Here is a 12539-nt window from a genome sequence, read left to right on the forward strand (position 1 = left end):
TTATGTGCAGATCTGAGTGCTCGTGCTGGTGTATATTGAGTGAAACGCGAGGCTAGGTATGAGGGAGCCTGGTGGTTGACGCATTTGTAGGTGAGGGCCAGTGCTTTCAGGGAGATCCTTTGGACGACTGAGAGCCAGTTGAGGTTCGATCCGTGGGCGGATCGGGGGATGTTAAGGGCTGCTCTAATGGCATTATTTTGGGTCGTCTGGAGTTTATTAAGATTACCCTGGATGGTGCCCTGGTACAATGCATTGCAGTAGTCGAGTTTGGACATGATCAGGGTCCTGGCCAAGGTGATGCAGTTCTGGGCCATGAGGAAAGGGCGGCAGGCTGAGATCAATTTGCAGGTGTAAGCAGATGCGGAGGCCACTGCATTGGTTTGTCTAGTGAGTGTCAAGGAGGTGTCCAAGTATATACCCAGAGTTTTCGTGTCTTTGGATACTTTAATCAGATTGCCATCAATGTTGAAGGAACCGAACAGGTGACTTAGTTTAAATCTCTGTTGTATGCCTAAGATGAGAAGCTCAGTCTTGTCATCGTTAAGGCACAGTTCATGCTGGGCCATCCAAGCCTGTATGACAAGGTAAATGTCATTAAGGGCTTTGGAATCAGCAATGTAGTCCCCAGTGATGGGTATGAGTATCTGGGTGTCATCAGCGTAGTTAGTGTAGGTGACACCCAGATAGTCAAGCACGTCAAATAAAGGTTTGGTGAAGACATTGGACCCTGATCATGTCCAAACTGGACTACTGCAATGCATTGTAGAGAGTTGGGGAAACACAAGAATCCTGCGGGACTCCACAAGGGACTGGTGTGGGATCAGCCGATGCGGTAGGAGAGAAGACTCTCATGTGCCTATTGTCAAGGAATGACCTGATCCAGTTGGAAGCCTTGTCAGAGAAGTGGGCCGCTGACTTCAGATGCCTGCATAGTATTTGGTGATTGACCAAATCAAAAGCAGTTGATAGATCCAGTAATAGTAGAAGGGCCAATTTACCGCTGTCTTTAAGGTCATCAATTTGAGTTTTGAGAACAAGTAAAGCTGTTTCAGTGCCGTGCTTGGGCCTGAAGCCAGATTGTCTTGAGCCAAGGAGGTTATTGGTTTCTAAGTAGTTCTGAATCTGCAAGTAAGCTGCTCTGTCAAGTATTTTAAGTAGGAACGGTACGGTGGTAATAGGTCTATAGTTAGGTGGTATTTCAGGGTCTAGTGTCGGTTTTTTTAGGAGGGGGATAACCCACGCGTCCTTTAAGTTGTTAGGTACCGTACCTGTACGGAATGAGGAGTTAATGAAGGCAGTTATAAAGGGAGCAAGGTCATGTGCTGCTTTTTTGATGATAGGTGCTGGGCAGGAGTCACCTTGGCAGTTAGAGGGTTTTAGATTGCGAATGATGTTTTCGACCTCAGGGATGGTGAAACTAAAAGGGGTGTGAGTAAATGAGGCCGTCTGAGTATAGGAAGGTTTGGTGGGGAGGTTGCTGAGTAGGGTATTTTGTTTAGCGTTAATTTTAGATTGCAAAGTGGTAATTTTAGTGAGGAGGGCGTTTTGGATGTTATTGCACCATTTACTGTCTTTAGTGCAGGTGTCAGGCGCAGGGGATGGTGATTCCAATTCTTTAAGGATTTTAAATAATTCCTTAGTGTTGGATTCCGCTTGAGCGATGCGTTGGTTATAGGTCTCCTTTTTGGCTTGTAGGATCGCTTCTTTGTAGTTATGGGCGGTAATGATGAGGCGATCTTTGTTAGTCACATGGGTGACTCTTCCAAAGTGATTCAGCCTTACGTTTTTCTTTGCGTAGAATTCTTAGTTGCGGTGTGAACCAAGAGTTCAGGTGGGCCTGTTTGGCTTTCCGTAGCTTGAGTGGTGCTATATTGTCAATGGCTTTAAGTAGTGTTTGATTGAAGATGTCTACTAGAACTGTGGGGTCATTATGTTCCATGGACACGCATTTGTTCAGGATGGGAAGGATGAGAGGGAGGAGTTTATCCTTGGTGATGTCTTTTTTGTTCCTAGTGGGAATGGCTGGAGCTATGGTAGGCGCAGTGTGGGGGTTGGTCGCTGGTAAGTGGAAGATGATAATGTGATGGTCGGACCAGGCGCAGGCGTGGTTGGAGTTTATGGATGTGTTGCAGTTAAGGTCAGTAATCCAATCGAGGGTCCTGCCCTTAATATGGGTGGGTTCGTCAATGCATTGTTGGAAGCCTAAATTATCTAATGTGGTAGCTACTTCAGAGGCCAAGTGATCCTTAGTGTCGAGAAGGCCCAGGTTAAGGTCGCCTAGAAGCAATACCTTCGAGTTAGGTTTGGTATTGACGGTCAGGATGGCCGTGATCTCATCTATAAAAGAGCCAAGTGGACCTGGGGGTTTATAGATAAGGTGGATGGTGGCAGTGTTAGTGGAATAGAACGTGTGACTTAGTTCCATCTTACCTCATAACTTTACTTACGTGTGACTTAGTTCCATCTTACTGCATAACTTTGCTTTTTGATTTAAGTCATTTAATGCATGTTAAGTACCTATGGTAGCTTTATTACATGTTTATTATTGAGTGTTATGTGATTTTATCATCTGCTTGTTTTTTTTATTGTGTTAGATGCCCAGAATAAATACTGTATTTTTATACATTACTGTCTAAATTGAATTGTTGTGTGGACTCATTGTGGACCTCTGGCCCCACTCACATTATCATGAGAATATAATTGACTTATCTCCAATGCTACCTTGATTGGGTTTTGGCTAGCCTCTAAGAGTTCCTCTGTTCACTATAACTAGGGTGGCCTCCTAAATTCTGTCCACCAGGCCAGATTCTAGACATCCATCTTAACAGTCATGGAGCAGGCGGTGGCACCTGGCCCCCATCGTTGCCCCCAGTCTCATTACCCAGCTTAAGACCTAGGAATTCATCACAGGCTGCTTAGTTCACCTCTGAGATAACCATCTCCCACCACTATGCACAGTCAGAGAAGCAGCTAGAATTGCAACATTTATCAACCAACATGTAAATGGGACTATTGTGGAATCCAACTACCCATATGGTGAGTGCTGATTTGCCATCTAGTTACCCTTGTTATGTAACCAGTCAAGTAATATTTTTTGTCAAGAAATCTTCAAATCCATCTTTCATGTTTATGCACTGTCTTTTTGTTTAGGCAATCAAGGTGTCTGTCAAAACGGGAATACCATTGAACGTTCTTCCACCGCGAAGCTTGACAGCAAAACAAGTTGAACGCATGCAACGGATTAATGACTGTGACCTGCCACGAACATCAACTCAGCCACGTGAAAAATCTGAAACCAAGGAGGAACGAAAAGCCAGAAAACATGCCATAAAAGATGAACGAAAGGTAAGACTTGCTACTTCTCGTCTTGAAAGACTGATAAACCAGTTTTGACATAATTTGACATGGATGATTGGATACTGTTTAATTAGTGTTTATGGAAGTACTAGCTTTGAAAAATCGAAATACATTCAACGTTGAATGGATGTCTGGACATCATTGGATTTTTTTCACATACATTTACCATTGAATGCAAAAAACAAGAATAGTTTGCAAGAGGATTAGAGAGGTTGGATAACTTCCATGAAATAGCCAGACTTCCTCATAGTCAGTAGACATTCTTTGAGTAAGCTTTAAGGTTCAATGCGTCTGTTTGCTAAAATTCAGACACTCCGATGTTAGTGTTTTGAGTTCTCCAGCATTGGATCTTTCATAGATTCAGATGCTTGAATATTCCCCGTCGTCAGACTGGGAATCCTCGGTGATAAATTAAATAATAATAATTTTTTTTTTAAATATATATATATATATATATATATATACACACTGCCACCTAGCAGTGCATGTACATAGCCCATTATAGCCTATGAGCCACTTCATTGTGTAGTCCCTCCACCTCACTTTGGTCCTTTATGGCCCCAGCCAATGAGGTGGCAGGGCTTAAGCTCCGCCCCCGGCAGCCATCTTCAGATTTTTTCACCGCAGTCTATCAGACACAGGGAATCCTCAAGCTCTCTGAGCTTTTCCAAATTCTTTCTACTTTTGTGTGGAATATATTTGTAAAATATATTCCATCTTGTTCCCTTTCCTAGGGGCTTTCGTATCCAATTAACCTTGGTGGCAAAACTTGTTGTTTTCCTCTCAAAATCGTCGACTGAACTTCTCTTCAGAAATGGAGGCACCTCAGGCTGTCAGGAAGCCTTCCCTGTTCAGGGACTGCACGAGGTGCAAGAAGAAATTGGTTTACCACAAGGACCCCCACGAGCATTGCATTTATTGTCTGTACCCACATGACATAAAAAAATGCGAGATTTGTAAAACTTTTTCCACCAAGACCCTTCATGACAGGCATAGAAGACTCCTTTCATACCTGGAATCCAGGGATCAATCTTCGGACGAAGAGTCTGTCAGAACAGCTCCTGTCCAATCCAGCACTCCATCTGAGAGGCAAACTTCAAAGAGAAGGGCCTCTTCAGTGGAAAGGAGTTCCTCTCCCAAATCCAAAAAGAGGAAGCTGGAATTGATACCCTTTCTGCCTCCAGTTGACCTTTCAAGCCAGAAAAAGTCAGCAAAATCTGCCTCCAGAGGTAAGGAGGAGTTTGCAAAAAACGGGGGGGGGGGGACAGTCGTCGGCGGGTAAACCGCCCACGAATGAAGGGAAAGGTAAAGGCCCGTCATCGGCCATACCGTCGACGAAACCAGCATCGACGACGACGACGCTTAAGACATCGTCGACAGTTAGATCATCGTCATCGGACGTGTCGACCACGAAGGAATCGTCGACGAGCAAGAAACACCACTCGTCCACGAAGCATTCATCCATGACACAGTCGTCCACGGAGCACACTCCACATTCGTCAACGAAGCCCTCGTCGACGGGAAAATCTCAGCCATCGACGGGAAAATCTCAGTCGACAGCGAAGCCCTCGTCGACGGGAAAATCTCAGTCGTCGACGAGAATAACACCATCCATAACGCCTTCAGAGGCACCGCAAATTTCGGCAGTTAGAGGAATTACTGCCTCTTACTCTGGAAGCTCCTGTCATTACAAGCAATATCATTGAGAAGAATACTGTAACTGAACCTCTGGTGCAACAATTTTCACCTTTGGGGCACATGGCAGAACTTCCGGATATAATTCTTCAGGAAGAATTCTCTGATGCAGAAGTGGCGGAAGAGTCCAGCGGTCCCTTACCGAAACAATACAGCCCTCCTTGGCACCCGTCCACGGGAGAATCCGAATATCCTCATGACCCGGTGCTCATGTTATCCGTGCAGAGGATTGTAGAAGAATTTTACAAACGGCAAAGGGAGAAGCAAGTTCCGATTAATCCCATTCCTAGAGAGTCATCCCCGATTCCAGGCACATCGGGTTGCTCTCCTTACAGGAGTAAACCGCAAAAACGGATGAGATCACCTGCTCGAAGACCGAGGAGCAGCACCCACAGTGCTTCACCTACAAGAGTCCCATCACCACAGTCATCGCACAGACGCGATCTCCGGACGTAGATCCCACCATGGTACCGTCCACCATCTCGGTATCAGACTGGCAGGAGGATCCTTTTGGTGAATTTTCGGAACCAGAAGAAGGAGAAATAACTCAGGAGCCAGACGCACACAGTGATTGGGATGACTACGTCGTCGAGAAGCCCAGGAGGAGAGACTCGCCGGGCAAGGCCTCACCACCGGATGATCTCGTTTCTTTCCACACCATAATAGGTAAAGCCGCAGAACTGTTTAAAATTCAGGTTTCTTCGGAGGAAAGGCAATCAGTGCTCTATGAGCACAGGGACAAACGAAGGAGGACAGTGACCACAATTCCCCTCCTCGATACCATCTGGGATTCCGGATCCAAGATCCTATCTACGCCCTTATCGACTCTGGCGTTGGTGTCCAGGCCAGAAAAGAAATATAAAGCTCCGGATTCGGCACCGCTTTGTTTAAGGGGTCATACGAAACCGGACTCAGTTATTACAGTGGCGGCCAGAAAGAAACTCGCCAACCCCTCCTCACCTTTGTCGGCACCACCGGATAAGGACGGACGCAAATTGGAAGCCATGGGCAGGAAAGTTTCATCTTCTGCATCACTTACAATCAGAGCGGGTAATGCACTGGCCATGACCGCACGATTCGATCGCGAGCTTTGGCTCCGCATGTCTAACTTGGCGAAACAATTACCACCGGAGCTCCAGGAGGAGGCAAAATCCATTATCGCGGATGGTGAAGCAACATCGGATCACATGATCGACGCGGCAGTTGATGTGGCCGAATCAGGCTTCAGGCAGATGGCGCACGGTACAGTGCTCAGAAGGCAGGCCTGGATGAAGGCTACTAACTTTAGACCTGAAGTTCAGGCGCAGATTCTGGACATGCCATTTGACGGTCAAGATCTCTTTGGGAAAAAGATAGACGACCATTTGAAAGCAATCAAGACAGACACTGACACAGCCAGAGCCATCAGTTCTTTAAAGGACAAAAGTAAGGACCATCGGTCTTTTCGGCCCTTTAGAGGTTCATCTTCCAAATTCAGGGGATACAGTAGTTCCTCCTCCTATGGTCAGAAAGCACAAGGCGGCACGTACCAAGGCAATAAATATCAGTCATCCAACAGATACGCCCATAGAGGCAGACGTGGCTCCGCCCAAGGGAAGTCGCAAGGCAAGCAGAACTGACGACCAATCTCCCCCCCCCTTCGCCACGCCCCGGTGGGGGGAAGGGTGAGCCAGTTTTTCCAACGCTGGCGGTCAATTACGTCGGACAAATGGGTGTTACAGGTGATCCGAAAGGGTCACACCTTGGAATTTCTGGACCAACCTCTTTCCCTGCCTCCAACTCCCCGCAGAGTGCATATGCTAAGACAGGTCATGTCCGAAGTGCAAAAACTGCTCCAGAAGGCAGCAGTAGAGCCAGTACCCTATTCTCAGAGGGGAAAAGGTTTCTACTCCCGATTTTTCCTCGTCAGAAAGAAAAACGGTCAATGGAGGCCCATCTTGGACCTGAGGGCTCTCAACAAGTTCATCAAGCGCATAACTTTCAAGATGGTAGCTCTACAAGGGGTGCTACCTTGGTTAAACAAGCACGACTTCTTGGCCACTTTAGACTTGGAGGATGCATACTTCCACATTCCGATCCATCCAGCACACACAGGCAGTTCCTCAGGTTCACAGTGGGAGGGCTCCACTTTCAGTTTCAAGTGCTTCCGTTCGGTCTAAAATCGGCGCCAAGAGTTTTCACGAAGTGCCTGGCACCGGTAGTGGCAAGTCTCAGGAGAGCAGGAACGGACGTTTTTCCATACCTGGACGATTAGCTGATAAAGGCAAGTTCAGCTGCAAAGGCTCGTTCGGCAGTGTCGAGGACGGTCAACCTTCTAAAAGAGTTAGGTTTCTCCATCAACCAGACGAAGTCCTGCCTCGTTCCCAGCAAGGTAGCTCTCTTCCTGGGAGCCGAGCTCGACTCCAGCATTCCCAGAGTGAGACCATCCACAGAGAGAATAGCAGCGATTCTACGCTCAACTTCGAACTTCCTACAGAAAGAGAACATCTGTACGCTCTTACAAATCCCTATTGGGCATGATGTCATCATGCATATTCCTCATACCGAACTGCAGGCTTCGCATGAGGCCGATTCAGGAAGCTCTGGACCACCAATGGAAACAAGCTTTCGGATGCTGGGAAGACATTGTCCAGATTCCATCGACGTTGCACAAGGCCCTTCGATGGTGGAACGTTCCGAGGAATCTTCTACAGGGAATGCCGTTTCAAGCACTGACATCGACCCTCCTGCTGCGGACGGACGCTTCCCTATCAGGCTGGGGCGCTCATCTTGCGGACCTCCAAACCAAGGGATCTTGGTCGGCACAAGAGTCCCAGCTCCACATCAACGTGTTGGAGCTCAGGGCCGTAAGGTTGGCACTGAAAGCCTTCCTACCGGTTATAGCTGGTCAAGTTCTTACGGTCCAGACAGACAACACGACCTCCATGCACTATACAAACAAGCAGGGAGGCACGAGGTCTCAGATTCTGTCGCAAGAAGCCCAACAGCTATGGGCATGGGCCTTGCGCTACGGGATACAGATCAGGGCAGAGCACCTTCCAGGAGTAGACAATGTCCTAGCGGACAGATTAAGCAGACAATACACAGCGTCACACGAGTGGGAGTTGGACGACAGAGAAACCCGACGGATATTTGCCTTATGGAGCCATCCGCAGATCGACCTTTTCGCCACCAGGAACAACAAAAAATGCAAGAGATTTGCGTCAAGATACCCCGAGCACCAATCGCTGGGAGACGCGTTCTCAGTGGATTGGTCGGGGAAGCTCCTCTACGCCTTCCCACCCATTCCCCTCATGTCGAGGGTACTTCGCAGGGTGAAAGAACAGGATTGTTCCTTGATTCTTATTGCACCCGATTGGGCACGGCAAGTATGGTACCCGACGCTGAGACATCTATCCTGCAAAACCCTGATTCGTCTCAAATCACATCAATATCTACTGACACAACGACCCGAGGAGCCTGTCCCTCAAAGCATGGTTCCTGAGCAGCGTAAACTAATGCACCTAAAGTTACCATCAGAATGCTGGGATATCATCAGGGCCGCTAGAGCCCCGTCCACGCAACTCACCTACACCAGAAAATGGACCAGGTTTTCCAAATGGTGCGAGACCTCTGCGATCGATCCCCTCACGGCCTCGGTTGATCGAATTCTGCCTTACTTGTTGCACCTGGCAAAATCAGGGCTCTCACTGTCCTCTATCACGGTCCATCTGTCAGCCATAGCGGCCTACACAGTAACCGCGGAGACGCAAGCCTTACTCTCCTTACCAGCGATCAAGATCTTCCTGAAAGGGCTGATGCGTACTTATCCGTCTACACCTACACCAGTTCCGGACTGGAGCCTCAACACCGTCTTAACAGCCCTCATGCAACCTCCCTTCGAGCCCATACATAGATGCGATATGAAATTCTTGTCCTGGAAGACATCCTTCCTGGTAGCCATCACATCGGCCAGAAGGATCAGTGAGTTGCAAGCTTTGTCTTCGGAACCTCCATTTACCTTGTTCCAGAAGGACCGCGTCATCTTAAGGCCTCACCCGAAGTTCCTCCCCAAGGTACTTTCGGAGATGTCGTTCACTGAGCGCATTGTTTTACCAACCTTCTTCCAGAATCACGCTTCGGAAGCGGAAAGGACATTACACTCTCTAGACGTTTCTAAGGTGTTAAAGTTTTACTTGCAAAGAACCAAGGAGTTCCGCTCCTCAAACCGGCTATTCATTTCCTTCTCTGGCCGTACCAAGGGCCAACATATATCCAAACAAAGCCTGGCACGCTGGGTATCGTCCTGCATCACCCACTGTCATCAGTTGAAAGGCGACCCTTTAGACCGCCGTCTGCGCACTCCACCAGAGGAAGGGCGGCGTCAACAGCATTTCACGCAGGGGTGGCCTTGAAAGACATATGCAGAGCTGCCACGTGGAGCACTCTACATACTTTCGCGAAACACTACTGCCTGACTGAAGATACCAACAAAGAAACTGCAGTTGGACAGGCAGTGCTCCGCCATCTCTTTGTATAAGGTAGGACCAGCCTCCTTTCCCACCTTTCCCGAAGTATGTAACCGTTGTGTTGCTGCATGGTAAAGGTTTGATCAGAAATATGTTTTTCTGTAATTATGCATATCTGTTTATAATGGTGGCATGTTTTAACTGCTTGGTATTCTATTCAAGCATCTGAATCTATGAAAGATCCAATGCTGGAGAAGTCTTAGTTACTTACCTGTAACTGTATTTCTCCAGCATTGGTATCTTTCATAGATTCACATGCGCCCGCCCGCCTCCCCTGAGAGGTTGCTCCTATGCTCGGCATCCATCATACTGTAATCTCTACGGTTCAAAATCTGAAGATGGCTGCCGGGGGCTGAGCTTAAGCCCTGCCACCTCATTGGCTGGGGCCATAAAGGACCAAAGTGAGGTGGAGGGACTACACAATGAAGTGGCTCATAGGCTATAATGGGCTATGTACATGCACTGCTAGGTGGCAGTATGTGTATATATGTATATGTATGTATATATATATATATATATATATATATATATATATATATATATATATATATATATATATATATAAAAATTTTATTATTATTTAATTTATCACCGAGGATTCCCAGTCTGACGACGGGGAATATTCAAGCATGTGAATCTATGAAAGATACCAATGCTGGAGAAATACAGTTACAGGTAAGTAACTAAGACTTACTGTGCATTGGCCTTTGTATGTTTTGCTTCTCTAACCAGCTCTCCACCCAGGAAGTATTCAACACTTTATGGGCCCTCTAGTGCATCTGTTGTGCGAGCTGAACACTTTTGAATTCTGCCTTGCTGGACTGTTCCTGAAATAACATTGCTTAAATCTACCCAGGTGGCAGATTTATTAATGATCATTTTAGAAAAGGTATCTTTACCTTGTGCGGTGCCTTATATATATATATATATATATATATATATATATATATATATATCCTGCTGCTTCAGGATCTCTGTGAGTGCTTATAACAAATTACGTGGATATGGGACTGGGTACAAATCGGCTGCTAATATGGTTTTGTTAATGATATATTTTGTACGGACATTACAAAAAGGAAATTGTTTATGTGCAATGTTCCCACTACGTTGTATGGGAATGTTAGTATTCGCTTAAAGCGAAGTGGGAACTTACACCAAGCTATGGGTTTCTTCACCATCGTTTACATGTTACTTCCAGAATAGATCTGCTTAGAAATGTGTTCCAAAGTTGGTAATGTGGTACTTTGTCCTAAAGCCAATAGAATTCCTGCACTTGATGCAATTTCCCAGTGACTGGACATTTTTTTCCCTGTAAAAATGTAGGTGGGTTGTAAGTAATGGTAGTTAGAATATAAATGCAGATCATTTTTTGAATAACAAAAACATATTTCTCTAAACAGCGCTAATAAGTTACTTTATTTTTATAGGGGCGCAGAATGGAGAAAAAAGCTAATAGAGTGGCCTTCAAAGAAGAGAAAACGCGACAGGAGAAAGAACAGATGAATCTGCGACAGAACCTTCAGTGTCTCAAACTGTCGTAACAGTTGCCTGCTCTGGACATTTTTACTTCATTTAATTTCGTCTGGGGTGGAATCCAGGACCGAGCACAGGAATGTCCTACCCATCATGTTTTCAAGCCCACAAGAAAGTTACATAACCTTAACTTTAAAGGGTCTTTTCAAACTTGTTTCAGACCTAAGCTTTTCAGACCTCAGTGCAACCAAGTTTCTCGGACATGATTCAGATAACTCATTTGCTTCAATTTGGACATTCACAAAGGATTTAATGCACAGAGTATTTTGGGTGTACATTACCATGATTTTCCTGAGCCAGGTTTGAAATTGAACTTTAGGCAGCTTTATTGCAGTATGAAATCATCACTGTAATAACGTTTTGCTGAAAAATATAAATATTTAACTAAGTATTTGTTGTGTGTTTCTTATTCTCTATTGTGCTAGGTTTCAGAAATGAATAGCATCACAAAAATATAATTGGGAATGGTGGGTCTAGCCGTTAAAACACATTGCTGAGTAAAATGTGTCTACACAATTTAGTACATGTGCTGGTAAGTTATATATCCATTAGCAATGCATTTCCATATTAATGTACTAAATATGTATTTAGGCACCAAATCCTCATGAGTAGTCTCAATTTATTCAATTTACTTTACTCAAATTACTTTAATACACTTGTAAAGCCAAGCCAAAATATAATGTATTTTTTGCGCTTTTCCAAACGTTTTTACGTTAACGTAGTTATTGCTTATTTAATTTGGGTGTGCAATAAGGGGATACTCAATCCAGCATCAGAAGTCCCTGGACAATAGTGGATTATGTTTATTGGTTACATCTAAACCTAAACTTCCCAAATGTGTCCAGCGAAAATATCCCATACAAAAAAATACTGTGAGCAAAGATGATTTTTCATTTACGAGAATGAGTTTGAGACCTGTTGTTGGGACAGTGTATTTAATGCCTGGGCAAAGGTCGAATTTTTGCAAGAGCAAATGTTTGAAATGTGTCTATGGTAATGGCATGGGTTAAGCATGCATTCAATATAGTAGATATTTTCAAACAGCTTACAGAAGAGAGCTCATATCCAAGCCCGCATCTCTGAGGCATCAAACAACTCGTCTGAACTCTTTAAAATCTGCAAGGATCTGGCCAACCCCGCCGCAGTCTCTAACTCTGCTGTCCCCTCCCAGGCCCTCTGCACGGCTCTGGCTTCTCACTTCATTTCTAAAACTCATGACATCCTGTCCTCACTCTCCTCCTATCGCCTGCTCCTCCTCTGGCCCTCCTTCTGCAGCCACCCCCCCTTCTCTTCCTTTCCCCTTTTCTCTGCAGACAATGTTTCTAGACAAGTCCGATCTATGAAAGTCTCGTCGAAACAGGTTCACCCCTGTTCGTTCAAAACCATCAAGTACCACATCGACTCCCTGGCTCCTGCCCTGGCTGATTTCTGCAATCACTCCTTCGC

General features: G+C 45.7%; 1 protein-coding gene across 1 annotated transcript in view; it reads left to right on the top strand.

The window, feature by feature from the left end:
• Positions 1-11484, top strand: part of LTV1 (LTV1 ribosome biogenesis factor) — a 224806-nt gene extending 213322 nt beyond the window's left edge. Inside the window, exons 10-11 of the mRNA XM_069607617.1 lie at positions 3151-3345; positions 10988-11484. Coding sequence (XP_069463718.1) covers positions 3151-3345; positions 10988-11101 — 309 coding nt within the window. The 3' untranslated portion in view covers positions 11102-11484. The remainder of the gene's footprint in view (positions 1-3150; positions 3346-10987) is intronic.
• Positions 11485-12539: the final 1055 nt, after the last annotated feature.

This window comes from Ambystoma mexicanum, chromosome 4q, assembly GCF_040938575.1.
Source record: "Ambystoma mexicanum isolate Mex_15411 chromosome 4q, UKY_AmexF1_1, whole genome shotgun sequence".
In the NCBI taxonomy this organism is placed as follows: domain Eukaryota; kingdom Metazoa; phylum Chordata; class Amphibia; order Caudata; family Ambystomatidae; genus Ambystoma; species Ambystoma mexicanum.